The sequence below is a fragment of the Thermobia domestica genome, chromosome 18 (assembly GCF_964235325.1).
Source record: "Thermobia domestica chromosome 18, izTheDome1.hap1.1, whole genome shotgun sequence".
NCBI lineage: Eukaryota > Metazoa > Arthropoda > Insecta > Zygentoma > Lepismatidae > Thermobia > Thermobia domestica.
Genome location: NC_137471.1, coordinates 33,213,219 through 33,231,743, shown reverse-complemented (window position 1 = coordinate 33,231,743; position 18,525 = coordinate 33,213,219). Strand labels below are relative to the sequence as shown.

Genomic DNA, 18,525 nt, shown 5'->3' with positions numbered 1-18,525 from the left:
GCGGACATTTTTCAAAGTCCCGGCAGCTCTTATGGGAATTCCTTTACAAATAGTTTCTGTAAAACGGAATCTTCCGTAACGCGGAAACGGAAAGCAAAAATAGTCCCAGGGAACCTTTGAACCTTGCATAAAACGGAATCTCTTTTTCGCAGTGGAAGGCTGCAACAGGTTACCATTCATCTCTCTTCTGCGTGTCTTATTTGGAGGTGAAGAGATCAATATGGAATGCTACTTAATAGAACAAGTGAACCCTCCTTCATTAGTTCTTGCCTTTAAATAATGCATCACAAAATACCGCTTGAGATTTGACCTCGTTTTCCTATGACGAGCTTTTGCTGTTCGGAAGCACTGAAGCAGATGATTGACAGGTTATTGTTCATGTACCATTTTTCTATCTGCATTTGCTTTCAATCCTCCACCTGTGAACTTCACCTGGTCTTAAAATAATACTGGAGTCCACAAGTCTTGATCGCCACGTCCTTTATCAGCACTGAAACTATGTGGGGCGTGTATCTATAAATAATGTGGAATCTGAATGCGCTGAGATTTTAATGCCTTCCTTTTGGTACTTGCGCCAGCCACCAGACCAGCAGGAAGGTTCATTTTTATTTCGGATTCAGCCAAAAATCGCATGATGCTAAATCGGGTGATGGCCAAGTTTCAGAATAGATTTCAGGGCCAGGAACTCGCAAACGCTCATCGCATTATGCGCACAGAAACACTGTATTTTTTCCACCATCTATAATCATAATACACAGATGTGCTACTTCCTCTATTAGTCCATGAAGACAGTGAGCTGGGAAGTCAGCGAGTGCATGTTCAAACATGCCAATCGAGTGTGTTACGAATAGCCGAGCAATTTACCACGATAGTACTATTTCGCACGCATTAGCAATGAACTGTCGCAGCTCGTATATTTATTTTAGTAAGACGAAAATCTGTAAGGGACATGTAGATAAATAATTATTTTCTTTTACTAACAAGGGAAAATTTATGTAACTTAACGAATATACAAATTTCGATTTTGTTTTGGAAATAATACTACAAATTAAAAAATTAACAGTATATTTACATATATTTAATAAGTTTCCAACACAGAATACTTTATACAAAATAATAATCAATCCTAATATTGAAGCCCTTATAGTCACGATAATCAAATTGTACGACAAAAGTTTATTTATCTTTGCTGCACAAAATGAGGGCATGAAAATAACATATTCACAGCATTCGTCAATGAAATGTTTCAGATTATTTATTAGAGAAAATGAAACTAAATATAATTTCTAATCTTACATTTAATAAGGTATAAATACATAATCTCACTCCTCAAAATATGTGCTTCGTTTCAGAATTTACTAAGTACAATAGTCACTTGTGTTGCACTTAACACACAGTATTTGATTTAAGAAATGAACACAACTGCTTATTACGCCATTCAATTGAACACAGCCCTTGTTAGAGAACAGTGTCTTTTCACTTTCTATTAAAAATACACAATTTGAATTTTAAAAAGAAAACTCCTGAGTTGCAGAATGAGTTGGACTAGGACTCGAACTCACAGAACTTAGGGTTTCTTCTTTAATTTTCAGTTTCTCCAAATTCTTATCTTTCTCTTTGTCCTTATCTCTTTCCTTTTCTTTCTCTTTCCCATGTTTATGATCGTGTTTATGCTTGTGTTTATGTTTATGCTTCTTTTTATCCTTTTTCTTCTTTTTCAACTGAAATCAGAGGGAGAGATATTATTAAATCAAAAACTGACAATTAATTATAAAGAATGTAACCATATAAATATGTATCACCGTTAGTCTTAGTACCAACAATATTTTGGGGTAAGGAATTTCGTTAATGGCGGTCTTTAGGAATGTCGTCTGGAAAACTTACAGTGTATCTACTAAATTTCCAGACTGGCAACAATGTAAGCTAACCGCTGAAGCCACCAAGCGGTTACTGTATGTAGCTTTTCGTACCGAGTGTGTTGTGCATTGTCTGAAGAATTTATGTTCCGAATTTTGTGAGTTACAGCGATTTTAGTGAACTATTTTCTTTGTTTGTAAAGTGGAGCAGAGAGTAAAACAGCCACAGAGACCGTGGACATGATTCAAACAACTTACAACAATGATGCTCTTTCTCGAGCGAACATTTTTGTATGGCGTCGTCGTTTTCGTGAGGCGATTACGGACGACCTTAGATCTGGCCGTCCGGTAACCGTTCGAACTGACGAAAATGTTGAAAAAATGCGGGAAAAGCTGCTGAAAATCGTTGTCAGTCCCTCAGGATGATTGCGGAGGACTTGAATATTGGTAAGGATACTGTTCGGAACATCTTGAACAAGATCTTCAGAAGAGGAAGATTTGTTCCAGATTTGTGCTCCACGGTCTCATAGCAGAGTAATAAGAGGACGGAAATCGTCGTGTCAGGAGTGGGTTCAACTGGCCGAAAATGTCTGAGAATGTTTTAAGAAAATCATGATTAGTGATGAATCACTCTTCCAAGTTAAAAGGAAAACATTTTGACTCAATTTCGAACATCCAAAGGACTGTGACGAAGAAACTCAACACTGTCGGAGAAGAGGACTACAGAGATTAATCCATAAACTATACAGCCGTGCAATTGCCGGTATACAACAAGTAAGGTCATATATTGAAGATTAGCAACCAATCAGGGTAATTCTCTTCTGCATTATTTTTTGATAATACCAGTCTTAAAATTTAGTAGACATACTGTGTATAAGGAATAATACAGACAGTTTATCGTTCTAAATCCGATCGATTTGGCAACACTGCTGTCACTTGTGTAGTTGCGATAGAAACATGAAACCGGTGTATTGTTTGTATGCTATTGCTATTTGATTTATCCAAGAGTGACGCTCATGCTACTTGCAATATACACGCGTGGAAACGTAATTAAGAGCAACCCGTATACATAACGTTCAAAAGAAATTTCGTACCACTGAACGTGTGTTTGTAGCAAGCACGCTGATCTTAACTTGAAGATTCAACACAGATCCATCACAGAAGGCAGGCTAATCATAATGTCTCCAACTAGCACGCATATTTATATTTCCAATGCCACCGAACGCGATAAGTGACTTCGAGGGTAGCTACAACAGGCCTGGCGGTCTGCCGCTAACGAGGGTCATAACATGTCAAGTGTCTATCGGTGGTGTATATGATGGAAAACAGAACATTCTCACAACAGACGTGGTCTAAGTAGCAACGCCTGGACAGAATCATTTCGATTGACTTAACCGACGGAAGAAGACCGCCAATACAATCGGAGTAACTACGCACCACGTGGGTGCACGAACACTGAAGAGTAGATTGTTTGGAGTACCTCTACATTCCCGCGTTCCTCCCAACCGCATTCAGAATTCACATTCTCTCACATAATTATATTTTATAAACAAATTTGTTATTTAAAATTTAATATAGCTCTTTCACTTAAAACGTTATTCATAAACTATCAATTGAATACCTTATTTTCACTATTTCATATTTAGCAAGTCAATCGTCACATTATGTTACACATTTATTTTACAGCTTTAATCATAGCAATACATATTACAATTGTAATATAAAGTAACTAAAATAATAATACTCAAAACACAATAGCAACAATGATTTAAAAATTATACATAAATTAATTAAAAGAACACACTACAGCATTGGTATAATTAATATATCTAAAATTCAAGACACAGAAATACCTTAATAAACATTTAAATACAGTAGAGCATCGATTATCCGAAGTAATTGGGGGACATGGGTGTTCGGAAAACTGGTTTGTTAGGATAATCGAACTGTACTGTACTGGACTGTACTTCTACAGCCAGTGCCAAACCGACAGAAGTGTGCTGATTGTTGAAACACAGCGACTGGCGGCTTGGCCGGTCAGCAGCGCCTTATGAAGGCCCCATTAGAAGCAATGTTCCTCCAGCGGTGGCTCAGTGCGGCGACTACTGTGGGAAACTTGGTTTGGGAGTGAGGGGGATGATGGACGGTAGGGTGGGAGAGTAACAGGTGCGAGCGAGTACACAGTTCGGTTAAGCGGTCGTTCGGTTGACCGACGTTCGGATAATCGACGCTCTACTGTAATTCCAACTGAAGCAGAGTTATATGCAAGGCCTCTCACTCACTTTTTCACTTTCTGGAATGTTACCAGAAGGCCTAATTCCTTCAATAGCAACAACCTGGTTACATTTTTCTAATTTGTTATTGGCTTCCCCATCCCAAAACTCGTTATAAAATGTATCATTTGCGGACCTAATTTAACTTCATCTTGTTTAGCTGCATTGCCTCTATCTACAAAAATTTGTTTTGCTAACTTGCTCGGGTCATGTTTATATAAATCATGTATATTAGCATACTTATGCTGGATGCTGTAATATTTATTTATTACCTATTTCCTTTTTTTTCCTCGTAATCTTAGTTCCACTATTTGTACTATCACTCTTTTCCAAGAGCTTCATAAACATCTGTGCAAGAGTCTCCTTAAGGGATTTCAAGATGTGGAGATCTTATTATAATAACTGAAGACACCCACGCTTCTTTCTTCCCTCCTCGGACAAATATCAAAAAACGCTGAAATACGTGTTAAATTATTTTGAAAAAAAAAAAAAAAGTATAAATACCAAATTTCATGTCTCTTAGTTTAAAAGATTCAGAGAAACGTATAATAATTGTAATCCTCACCCCTTTTCCTTCCATTCGAGGTCAAATACAAACGCTGAAAAAACTATTCAATTATATTGAATAAGAAATCTATATACCAAATTTCATGTCCCTAACCTTAGAGATTTCGAGATAAGGACATTTTAATATAACAACTGCCACCGCTTCTCCGACCTTATGTCACAAATCTTTTGCATTGTGCAAATTAGAAGTTCCAGCTTAAGCTCTTTAGCCTGCGGGTTGATCACTCAGTAAGGACTTCTTTTATATTGTACTATTCCACATGGTTGTGTTTACAAACACTCAATATGTGCTTCTCTTTACAAACATCAACCATCTGCGTCTTACAATGGTTTACTATGGCTACAGACGACAGGGACAGCAGAGACACCATATGATGACGTTGGAAAAACAGCGCCACGGCCTCACTTATATAATCGAGAGGATTCCAAGGAAAGACATTAGTCTGCGACTGGTTATCTCTCCTTTAGCTTGCACTGGAGCTCTAGGAGATACCTATCCCAAAGCCTCTAGTTTTCTTCGAAACTCTTAAGCTTTCCATCCGCCCTCTTAGCGTGCTCAGAACTCTATTGGGCATCCTAACCTCAATCATCTAGCCTGCTTCGGATCTCTATGACTCTTATTCCCTCACTGCTTGCACAGCACATTGAAGATTCTAAAATCTATTCCACCTACCTTCCTTCGGAGCTCTGTGGAGATCGTGCCCTAGGCTGCTCGGGACTTGGGTCACCTCACTTTTCCCACTATTAGAGAATTTACATTACAGTTTGTAATATACTGTTTATAGTGCATTTTGTACTAAACACCGATACTAGGGAAACGATTCCGGATTGTAATTTTGCTCTACCTACACCTGCACAAGCAGAACTTTACAATATACCACAAATACTAAGCATTTACATTCTATTAATAAAATAAGTAATTCCTTACCCAATGCCACCCCTGGTTCCCTTTAATGAGCAATGAACACAGCACTTACCTTTGATATGCCGTCTTTGTGGTGCCGGGAGTGGCTACTTTCTGTGTCACTTTCTTTTCTGAACATTCCTGGCTCAAATCCTATCGGACCAGGAACTCCCAATAACCCCGGCAATGACTGCGAGTTGTCTGAAAAATATTCTGATTTTACTGCTCCTTCAGCTGGTTCTCCTGGCATTTGTTGACCAGCTACTTCCTACAAGAGAAAATGTGTAAATGTAAATGAGTTTCATTACTGAACATGAGTACATGAGTACCAATAAAATCTAAATGTAAAACATAGTTCGGCAAAGAAAGAAAGAAAAAAATAGATGCGTCAGTGGAGCGGATGATTTTGCAACTATAGTTTCTGTATGCTGTTACCGGTATTTAGGTACCAAATTTAAGGTATTTAAGTTGCAATGGAGTTCTAGACTGAAGAATAAAGCTTTTCTATTGTGAAAGTATTTACGTAAACGAAGCTGTTTTGTGATCACCCAGAACGAATTTCAAAGAGAGTTCCATATTCCAATGTACTACTGTTCCACTAGTGTACTGTTTCATCATTTCATAGTATCAAAATTTAGATTCGAAAAACATACATGAGAGAATATTGCAACAACGAAAGACCATAAAAAGGAATCCAAACCACTCTGCGCTTTGCCAGTCAAGTGTCACTCAGATTGTCAGAAGCCTGGCAAGCGTTCGATAAGGTTCCCAGATTTTTAGGAGAAAAAAATGTGATTTTAGAATTTACATATAATAAACACATATATGGTTTCATATGGTAGGGTACAATAATTTTAAATGGAAACTAAATTCCTTAAAACATGGACTTAATTTTAATTGGGACAGTTTCACTAAAAATGACTGTAACACACAAAATACAAAGTGCATTACAATTCCTGATGGAGTGGTTCGGAACCCACATAACACTGTGGTTCCTCTTATCATATAGCCTCGCTGCTGAGGAATACTAAACTCTAATCCACCAATTAAGTACAGTATATTACGCAAGTCTTTGTTACCTTTTAATTGTATTTTAATGAAAAACTTGGCGTCTCTTATCAATCCCACATCCTTTTTACACGTTCAAAAATACCCTTGCAAGATACATCGAAATTCACTACTTGGAGTATTGCATTCATTAGTTCACAGTAACTTTCCTTGCTGAGATTAGTGTACAACGATCGACTGAAACGACAATATGATGCAGATTATGCTGACAGACTTAGGTTAAGATGCCAAATCCATGTTAAATAAGAGGTTGGAGCGCTCGTACAATAGAAGATAGAAACGCAGCCTGCTGCATTCTCTCTGAATACTTACTTACGTCATTGGCTTGCGTTCTTAACAGGATGTGAGAAATCAGTTCCTCCAATTAAAAAAATATCTTGGCATCACCTTATAAAAACATAATAAAAGTGTCCAGGGTTATTTCTTTCATTCATATATATATTGACAACCTCCTCAGTTCGTGGCTCTGCCACAATATATATAAAGAAGAAAACACTAATGTTTGACGGATTTTACACAGAGTTCAGGAGTTGGAGTATTGAGTGCAACGGATAAATGGATACCATTCCAACCTTTCGTAGGCGGTTTCGATTCCCGGAGTAATCCATGTAGTTCATATCCCAAATTAAAGTACGGGCTCATCACGTCACATAAATTAGATGCGCAAAAGCACTTTATCTACAAAGAAATGTACAAAACGAATTACTAAAAACTTCGAAATGTCATATTTACTCTCTCATATACAGACTTGAAGTTGTTTCAGTGTAATCTGATAATCCTTTGTTTGAGAAATTGTGATCAACAATTTTAGACGTTTGATCAACATTCCTAGAAATACACAGTTATCCCCTCAGACATAATGAAACATTTAAGTGTTTAAGTTTTCCCTAACTTTCTTTTCATCTGACAGATCATTAGTTGAATAGCAAGGATAAATTATTTTTGACTACAGTGATACACGTAGCAGATTTTCCATATTGATGTTTATTATCGTACAGGTTTGATTTTTTTTTTTTTTTTTTCGTATGCAGTTCAAGGTACTTGAGTAATTGTCATTCTTACTATTTTCTAGATAATCTCTCCATTCTGTAAACGTAGGAAGTTAGATACTAAATACATTTAATATTACAAAAATAATATAACCAAAAAAACAAAAATATTTTTAGCCAAGTACAGAAGAAAAGAAAACCGAAATTACCCAAAAGAAGTAGGTGAAGCCCAGATTTCCCTTATTTCACATATTAGACATTTTTGTTCAAAGGCAACCGGAAGCGCAGATATCCTCCAATAATAATACACTGCCTATACCTGGTATTACAAGGCCGATACGGCTTCAGATTCCAGAAGTACTACCGGTTCCGGATACCAAAACCCGCCATACAATTAACTGTAATATTTAGTTTGCCATATGAGATAAAGGCTCTCATAAGCAAATGCCGTAATTTATACTTAATATATTGTACTTGAATCAATATGCTGTGGCATAATATAAATCAAGCTTCACAGAAAATTAGTAACAAATTAGTCCTTAAATTTTACCTGGCTTCACTGCCGCGAATGTTCATCAAGATGTATAGGGTGTCTACTAAAATTGCAAAATGAAATTTCGTGACCTTTTCCTTACCAAACAATAAAATTTAGTAACATGCTCAAGAGCGAATTTGGGTGCGAATTAGGTCGAATTTTCATGCATGCGATAGAAGCGTGCTTTGCTTGCGATTTGGTAGTGTCTAAAGTCGACCATAGACATTTTTGGTGGTGAATTTTGACGTTTTACAGAACAAAAGTTTCCAGTCTATACTTATATTTGTACAGATAAAAAAAAATTCATGACCCAATTTCTTGACTTTCACGGCCGTTTTCTGATTTCGTGACTTTTTCATGACTTTCGTGACCGATAGACACCCTGTGTACAAAACAAAACAACAAAATGATAAGAAAAATACATACGTTTTACAATATCTTTTGTAGAAACGATAATATCTCAAATAAACCACCCATAGGAAGAATGAGCGAAGTTCTAAATTTCGTTGTAGCTGGGTTTAAAAAGTAATGAATTACGTACGTTCTACACGTTATACAATGAAACTATTTTAGGTTAGAGTGAAAGTATACCAGCTCAATAATTATACCAAAGTTAACTATTTGTGCCAAGAATATTACGCATAACAAAGTCGATACCTGGCAACAGTAAATTCGCAATAGACTTTAAACGGCAAGCACATTCTAGTAAGGGACGCTGAGTGTTTACGCTAGTTAAGTGTCTTCCCAATTTTAGTGTTGGATTGTTAGATATTTTACCAAAGAAGAATGAAATACAAAATATAGTAATTTCGTAAAAAGCTGTAAGTTCAGAAGTCGGCAGAAGATTTAGAATGAAATATTTGCATCATAAATTGATTTGAATAGGGAAAGAACACACAATTCTAAGGTAAATTAGTTTAATTTTACGACAGCACTAGCAGATCGCCCATTCTTCGCACGGAGAGAATACGTTTCATTTTGGGCATAAAGGGCAATGGAGGTTGAATTTGAATTTAAACAGCATCGAAAGTGTCAATGTTCGCCTCAGCGACCTAAAAAATTATGAATTCGAAACTAATATCAGTCATTTTCGATCATTTTCATATATCTTCCCCCTCCCCAGGTTGCGGGGCTGAATTTGGATTTAAACGGCATCGGAAGTGTCACTGTTCATCTCAGTGACACTGAAAACTATAGATTTTACACTAATATCGGCCATTTCCGATTATTTTTAAATATCTCCGCCTTTTTCTTAAGTTACACCATCAAAGTGAAATGATAAAACTGATCCCAACCTTGAACCTCATCTACCTTGACAATTTGCCGAGATCGGTCGGGAGATTCAAAACTTTATTTATTTTTACGAGGGTCAGTCAAAAAGTTAGTTGTACTGCTTCAGAAAATAAAACAGGATAGAAATTTTACAATAACTTTATTTGTATCGTAAAGTTCCATTCACAATCTACGTTTCAACATAATTACCTCCGTTATTTAAACATCTGTCGAAGCGTGGTACAGGTTTTTCTATACTTTCTGCAAAGTAATCGCATCCAATGCCCAATAACCATTCTTGGGCTGCAGCTTTCCTTCGTCATCCGAGTGATCGTCGCTTTGAAATTTCGTCTTTAATGGGACCAAACACACGGTGAAAAGTCTGGGCTATATGGAGGGTGATCTCACACTTCCCACCTAAACTTTGTCAGAAATTCGCACGTTTGTTCTGCTGCATGCGGTCTTGCATTATCATGTAGGAGCACAATGTCTTTGGACAGTTTACCATACACTTCATGCAATTGCCAATAAATTTCAGTGCATTTACACCTTTTCACCCACAAAAAACGAATCACTGCATGCATTTCCAATTTGGACGCCACTTGAAGCTGTCGAGACATGTTTACGATTAATTATCAGAACACCTTCAGATGCCTCGAGAAAGCCGCTACATCACACGTTACAGCTACATGTCTGCAGTGTTGCCACACAGTTTAATCAAAATAGCCTTTGACCGAAAATATTTACGAAGGAGTGCAACTAAACTTTCTGACGGACCCACGTATATATATATATATCCCCCGTCCTTCTCCCTTAAATAATACAAAGTGGAATGATAAAAACTATCCCAGGCCCGAACCTCATCTATGTTGAAAATTTGAACAAGATCTGTCGGGTGGTGCAAAAGTTATTAAGTCACAAACACAGTCACTTTCAATTTTAATAATAGACAAGTTGCATAAAAAATTAAATCTTTAACGTTTTATTATCTAAATACTTAACTGCTTCTAGCAAAAATCACGCTACATATTTTACTAATTTCAGCATGGAATTATACAGCAAATACGTTACCTTAACTCTCACTTTGCTTCCTTCTTCCCCAGCGACGATCTCCACAGTGACCAGACCAAGATGATTGTCATCCGTGAGCAATTCTCCTTCGCGAAGAGGAGAGCTGGATTTTCTCTTCACTCCTCCAGACGTTTCGGGTTCTTGACCTTCACTTACGAACGGAATCAAAGGAAGAAGCGGTTTGATCTGGACGAAATATTAAAATGTAATTGTTAGTCCTCAATTAGCAGGAAAATATTAATTTCTACTACAAATGTAACTTATGTCTTAATACACTTTTTTCTTTTTTTGCTTTAACAGAGAAGAAAACATCACATGCACAATATCAATTTTGACAAGAACTACTTTTATATTGAAATTTACACTTAATCAGTGTCTTCTGATTGCCTAACAGTGGTATCCTGCTGGGAATTGTGGCGTGGTTATGTAAGTCAGCTCTCTTAGAGGTGATCAGTGTGAAGGGCTAATCTTGCATGGTGGTCTATGCACCTGCCAACTGGATCGGATTCAAGGATTTAGGATTTAGATTTCTGGGCTTTCGTCATCTATGGCCATGTTAGCCCATCACGTATGAAGGATGACATCCCTCTGCGATCACATTATCCGAGGAAAGGGAAGAAAGAAAGGATTGGGAAAGGAACGAAGCGGCCTGAGAGGGACCTGTATCTTAGGTACAATCCCGGCATTTGTCTGGTGTGAATGAAGAAAACGCCATACAGGATGGCTGGCCTGAAAAAGCATTTTACACTTTTTTGACCGGGAATAGAATCCGGGATCGCTCACACCGTAGGCGAAAGCATTAGCGACTACGCTACGCGGGGCCATTGGACCGGATTCAAGTCCCGTCGAGATTAGGAGCCCACGTTAATAGTAGGTCCTGTCCTTTACAGCCTTAATGTTATACAAGGACGTAAAACACTGAAATTTCAAAACTAACTTCAGTGATAGCCAACCTAAGCGGTGTGCTCCTCTGTGAACAAGTAGCTAACGAACGTGCTTTTGGTGCGCGTGGTCATTGGTTCGATTCTTGGTAGAGGATGGTTGCCTCGAATCTGTCAATTTAACGTCCCATGATTATGCCTTTTAGGCTAAGGGCAAGTGAATGATGATGGAAGAATCGGTGGAATGAGAATATGGGAGGAAACGGCAGTACCCAAAGAAAACCCACGAATATGATGTTGTCCACCACAAACTTACTTGGGCGCGGATCGAACCAAGGACCCCACACACTAGAGGTAAGCGCTCTAACACTGAGCCACCGTGGTCCCGCGGTGCTTCTTTTGAATACAAACTTGAATAGTGGTTTTGGCTAGCATGTGTGGGACGTTCGATTCCAGGTGGAAGAACATAAACCAATTAATTTCACAATAATTCATTTTCATTAATTATCGGTCTTCTTTATCCTACAGGACATAAGCACGGGACATAACACTTAAAAAAAATAAAATAAAATAAAATAAATAAATACTGCATACGCTATGGAAAGCGGGCAAAAACACAATACGTTAATTTTAAAAAAAGTGATAATTCCCTAACTCATATTGCAGCCAAATGATGACTGGATGAAGTTTGTTTCTCCATTTTAAAAAGTTCTAAATTTTCTAAATTTCGCAACATATCCTCGATTGGGGACCACTAATTTAGAAGATAGCTGTCAACAATATTACGTACTGAGTATCTCTAGCAGGGTTTGAAAAAACCCGGGTATTTTTGAAAAAACCCAACCCACCTGGGCCCATATGGGTTTTTTCGGGTATTTTCGGGTTTTTCGGGTTTAATTGTTTTTTTTTCGAAATATTTCAATCTCTTTGGGGTTAAAATGTTAAAATGTGATTTACATTTCATGAGTGTCATTGTCACAACTTACAACAACTTTCTATTCACCGCTGTTTTGAAAACATTGCCGCCATTTTGAAATTTTATATTGGATCGCCGAAATTATCTATACAGCAAATTTAGAATGTCTTGTGCTTCTACCATCAAAATACCAACTTAAAAAGTCCGAAAATTGCACCCTGTAGCATGAATACCCGCTATTTTGAAATATGACCGCCATTTTGAAATTTTATGCCGCCAAAATATATACAGCTAATTTAGTCTCTCGTGCTTCTACTTTGAAAATTTCAACTTGAAATACCTAAAATTGCGCTTTGTAGCGTGGATATCAGCGGCGCAAATTTGTCTTCAACATTGAGGGGACGGGTAAGACGGTATATATATATATATATATATATATATATATATATATATATATATATATATATATGCGATGCATAAAACATTTATGAAGGCGAAAAACAATGCTAAGGAGGATTACCCATGTCGGTCCCGGCGTCCTCCACAGGGGACATAAAATATGAGGAGATTATTATTGCTTTATAACTTTAAAATCCGACTGGCAACATTGAAAACTGTTTACAAGGGATGATCCAAATATGATCATTCTCTGTAAACAGTTTTCAATGTTGCCAGTCTGATTTTAAAGTTGTAAAGCAATAATAATATCGTCATATTTTATGTGCCCTGTGTGGGACTCCGGGACAACATAGGCAGGGGAGCAGAGTTGTCTTCAACATTGGGAGGCGGTCAGATTTGAGACTTATTCTGGGAGGTATCAATTTCATCTCACTTTCCTTTGTGACAGTTGGACACAAATCATCACATTTCTTCCTAAAAGACACATTTCCAATCGGATTATTGAGGGGAACAGTTCCAAGATTGTAGGGGATATGTCCCCATCATCCCCCCGGGATTTTCGCCAGTGGATATCAGCTATTTTGTTTTTTAAAAAAAGCGCGCCATTTTGTAATTTTACGTTGGTATGCTGCCAAAATCTAAACAGAAAATTTAGAGTGTCTCTGGTTTGTATCCTGAAAATGTAAAAGACCGAAAGTTGAACACTGTGTGGTAAAGGCAGACAAACGAACAAATGTAGATCGAGTCATCCTAGGAGACTCAGTGACGTTCGCCAAATATGAATACCAAATAGCTATATTAATTTAAAACAAAGACATAATTTATCAAAATGTCTTAAATATTTTTTCAACGTAAAATAAATGGTCTTATTGTTGAAGTTCACTTTCGATTCTTTGTGCATTCAATTACGTAAATTATACGAGCACTTGTTGCAAGACCCAGGGACGTACGGAAGGGGGGGGACACGGGGGTCCGGACCCCCCCGAAATTTCGACTTTTTAAAAATTTAGCCTAATTTTAGGGGCAATTTTAGCAATTTTAATATAAAATAGCTCCATATTTAGTTTGAACCCCCCCCGAAATAAATTCCTGGGTACGCTACTGGCAAGACCGTTCTTTTCCGAAAATTACTTTAAAACAATTAACAAAGATAGGCCTATAATTCATATTTTATAAAGTAAATGTTTCAAAATGACTAAAATGAAATTAAATATCCTCCAGCATAAAATAAATAGTTTTATTGTTGAAGCATTCACTTTCGATGCTTTGTGGGTTCAATTGCGGGAATTTCCCGAACACTTCTTTCACGACGGGTTTTCCCTGAAAATGCAGCTTGCTTTACTGTACATCGAAACTCTTTCACGACGGGTTTTCCCTGAAAATGCAGCTTGCTTTACTGTACATCGAAACTTCCATTAATACTGAAGTTTGAATGCAGCACTTGAAATAGTAATGGTTACGTAGTCTTCGGAGCTCCGAGCATTAAGCTTCTTAATTTTGACAAGAATTTTTACGTTATTGCTAGTGTTGATTCTACAAAGTGCTTATTTGAAGGCTAGCAACAAATGACTGAACTTAACTGTTGTTGTTGGAAAACCAAATTTTACTGAATACTTTTGTTACCATCAAAGGTAAGAAATAATACTAATAGTTTTACTAATTTATTTACATATTTACTGTTAGTACCGGCACCTATGACCTTAAACCCGTCAACGTATCAGGGATAACGTCCCTCGGCGGCGCCGAGTCAGGAAACACACTATTCACGGAAAGTATACAATCGCTTACTTTACTTCAAATAGGCTATAAGCATAATCCACACATTAATTTGTTCTACAATTATTTCAAGCTGAGTTTTATTTATTTATTTATTTATTTATTTATTTATTTATTCATTCATTCAGTGCATTTAGAGCTTTATAAAGGTCTTATTCTGGTAAAAATAACTTTCAATGTGATCACCTTAGTTGTACCAATAATACACTAACAAAAAAGTCAAAAACCCAGGTGGGTTTTAAGATGGGTTTTTTCAGGTGGGTCCAACCCGAAAAAACCCGGTGGGTTTTTTCGGGCTGGGCCCACTTGGGCAAACCCTGATCTCTAGGCATTAGTTTCCTAGAATTTGAGGAGAGCACACGACCTAAAATGCACTTACAAAGACAAATAAAATATATTTCATACACTATGTAAATTCTGATTCCGGAATATTTACTTAAGGATAGAAATGCATGAGGTTTCTGTAAATCACACTGAAAATAATAGCTAACTCATGAACTGAAACAAACATTTTGTGCATAAAATAAGGATACTCTTCTTCATTACGCCTTATGAATCTTTTAAATGACATAGAATCATGGTTGTCATTACACTCCTATTTTTAAGAGCAATACTGCTTGTTTTGCGTACATTTCAAGGTGATGTATGCGATTAGTATGTACTACCTGCTTATTTAAATAATAAAAATAATAATAATAATAATAATAATAATAATAATAATAATAATAATAATAATAATAATAATAATAATAATAATAATAATAATAATACCGACTTTTTAAATAAGAATCATAAGGTTTTGATATGACCTAACAACCATGTTTTAAATGGGATACGTGGTATCAGGTGGCAGTTATGGCGAGTATACTCTGACAAGGCATCATTGTTAGATGCAAGGTTCAAGAAAGTTTGGTTATTATCCACAATACTTTTTTTTTTTTTTTTTGTTATTTTGTTTTGTTTAGTTTTGTTTGTTTGTGAACAAGCTCCAAGCGAAAAGTACGAGGCACATAATCACCCTTCTGTGTCTGTATATAACAACAAACAAACGTTTACACAAAGTTCCCGAGCTTTCAGTTACCATTTTACGTTACACACTAAGTCACTGGCTCTTATAACTATAATTGAGCCACATAAGATTACACAAATATTATTTTTATTCCACTATTTGGATCTTAAAAGGTGAGACACTTCAAACATTCAAATTTACATTATTATAATATGGCTTCCAGTACCACTTAGTTTGTTTATATTTTGTTGCTACAACGACAATCAACCCGTCGTCCTTAGTTACACAAAAACATTCAATTATATACATTAAAGATATATAATATTATTTCAAAGATGATTATATTATTTGCGTTTTCTTCTTCTTCTACTAAAATTGTCTGGCTTGTGCATATTTAGAAATCTAATATTGCCCAAAATTATAATAGAAAAAATTACAAGAAAAGAGAATTTTCCAGTCAGTCACTTTTTCACTCTTTGCATTAGAATTCCTTTAGATTACTTTTTATAAGGTTATTTGAAATCTAATCTATGAACACAAACCAAGAACCCTTGATGAAGTACGAGTTAAAATCGAATGGTGTATTTGTGACAGTGGGTCCGAGTTCTTGCAAAAAGTCATCCAAAACTAGGTTCACCGAACTCGCTCTGTGTACGCATTCGAGGTGAACAATTAAATGATGTATTATTCAAAACATACTGTCACCAATTATACTTGAAAATAAAATAAAAAGTTTGGTTGTATCTGACAAGTTTGACATTTACTGCTTTGTCAAATCATATCATTCATACTGTAACAGCCTGTATTTCATCCTGTCAAATCAGACAACCAAAGAATAGTAAACTTCATTTAGCAAAAGTCTTCACGATACTTCGTGTTTAGGAAACTAGAATTACTGCAAAAATCTACAGTGGGATGGGAAAGAAACGTTTTTTTTTTTTTTTTCGGCGGAACTGCACGCTGGTGAAAACTGGAAATTTGCGAATCTCGTAAAACGATTTGTTTCTTTGTGGTAATAAAATGAATTACTTACCAGAAAATAGTACAAGCAATCAGACGGAAAGGAAAAAAAAAAAGGCTTACAAGAACTTTCGTTGAAACGATTCATCAGATAGATAGAAAGGAAGAATAGAGAGAAAAAAATTACTTAAAAAAAAGCTAAGAAGTGTCCACATAAGCTTATGGAATGCAAAGATTCTGGGATTCACCTGTACGCTTCTAAGCTTTTCCTGTGATCTTTTAACTTTCTCTCTTCACTACTTCTTTTCTTTCTTTCTGATGAATTTTAGCGAAAGTTCTTGGATTATACTGTTCCAATGTTCTGATTATGTTTTCTCTATTTTGTGATAAATAATTCATTTTATATTCCTGCTTTGGAACCCCGTTGTTCCAACAGAAATTGTTGTGACTGTGATCGAGTGCAACTGATGAGACGATACTACAAATATAGGATTATGAATTTGTTCGAAAATGAGATATTTCAGTTTCACGTCCCACGGGTATGTTCTTTGGGCTAGAGAAGATGATTAAAGCAAGTGAATGATGATGGAAGAATTGATGGAATGAGAATGTGGAAGGAAACGGGAGTACTTTCAGAGAAAATCCATTGACACGATGTTGTCCGCCACAAACTTACTTGGCCGAGGGTCAAACCAGGGCCTCCACACACCGGAAGTAGGCGCCCCACTGAGCCACCGTGGCCCCTGGTTAATTCGTTTGTAAACAAAGAAATATTGGCATGCTATAAACAAGCTAAAACATGCAAAATGAAGATACATAAGAAGGAAACCAAAGTGATAAAGTGCACAAGAGCAGGATAGGAAAGAACAACGTACGGCTAGAGGGAGAGAAAATCGAAGACGTGAAGATGTTCTCCTATTTAGGAAGTCTACTATCCTCGGACGGAAGAAGTGAAAAAGACGTAAGTTCAAGAATAGCGCAAGCTAACCAAGCATTCAATTGGAAGCGAGGACTGCTAATATCAAGAAATGTGTCGTTGAACGTTCGGAAACGATTTATTAAGACCCTTGGTATGCAGCATGGCGCTTCACGGATCAGAGACGTGAACATTGAGGAAATATCAAAGCTGGAAGAATTTGAAACGTGGTGTTGGCGCAGAATGCTGCGCGTATCATGGTCCGAAAGGAAAAGGAGTAAGATGTACTAATGGGAGCTAATGAAGGACGACAAATCATGAAATAACAGGAAAAAAGAAGAAACAGCACAGAAGCAGAAAAAAAAAAGAAAATAGACAAGCTAATGGTATAAACACCTCACGAAAAAAAAATCACCCTTTGTATTGAATTACATTTAAAATTAGAATCAGAAATACGCATTAGTTAGCAATTTGTTATTCAATTAAAGAGAAGAAGTTGAATTAAAATTACTGAATACAATTAGAACTTACCTCTTTCTCTTCTCCGGGAGATAAGTTTGATCTTCGTTCCTTGGAGCTCACTGGTGAAAGATCAGTCATAGGAAGACAAACGGGCCTTCTTGGACCATATAAAGTATAATACAAATCCACTATATCACAGCGTAATCTCGTGTCATGGGATAAATTGTTACTGAAACAAAGGAAAATTCAAGTTACATAAAAATGTTTGTTTTCTCATCTAGATAGCTAAATGTCAGCAATACATTGGAAAAAAACAGTAGCAAAAAATTATTCGATTTTTGGCATGGATCGAAATTTTCTTTTTTATCCATTACAATGAATCTATCTTCTATATATATAAAAGAGAACGTACAAAATCCTTTGTCCGCTCATCACGCTAATACGGCTGAACCAATTTCTTTCATTTTTGGGGGGTTATTAGGATTTGGACCCTAGATGGTTTTTATCATATCACTTTAATTTTTAATTACCAGTGTCTTGAGATAATTGACCATTCAAGTGTCCATAACGTACAAATCCTTTGTTATTAGTTCATCATAGGTAAAAATAAACGTATTTATATGCAACCCGCATGACCGTGTCACTCGGCGGGTTAACATAAATGACAGGCG

At 36.5% G+C, this 18,525-nt stretch overlaps 1 protein-coding gene across 5 annotated transcripts in view; it reads right to left on the bottom strand.

The window, feature by feature from the left end:
- Nucleotides 1–1,048: 1,048 nt before the first annotated feature.
- Nucleotides 1,049–18,525, bottom strand: part of Taf2 (TATA-box binding protein associated factor 2) — an 80,615-nt gene continuing 63,138 nt past the window's right edge. For all 5 annotated transcript variants that reach the window (XM_081745839.1, XM_081745841.1, XM_081745838.1 and 2 more), the window contains exons 17-20: nucleotides 17,924–18,083; nucleotides 10,536–10,721; nucleotides 5,674–5,868; nucleotides 1,049–1,721 (exon numbers count right to left, since the gene is read on the bottom strand). In XM_081745839.1, the coding sequence (XP_081601965.1) occupies nucleotides 1,509–1,721; nucleotides 5,674–5,868; nucleotides 10,536–10,721; nucleotides 17,924–18,083 (754 nt within the window). In that variant the 3' untranslated portion in view covers nucleotides 1,049–1,508. The remainder of the gene's footprint in view (nucleotides 1,722–5,673; nucleotides 5,869–10,535; nucleotides 10,722–17,923; nucleotides 18,084–18,525) is intronic.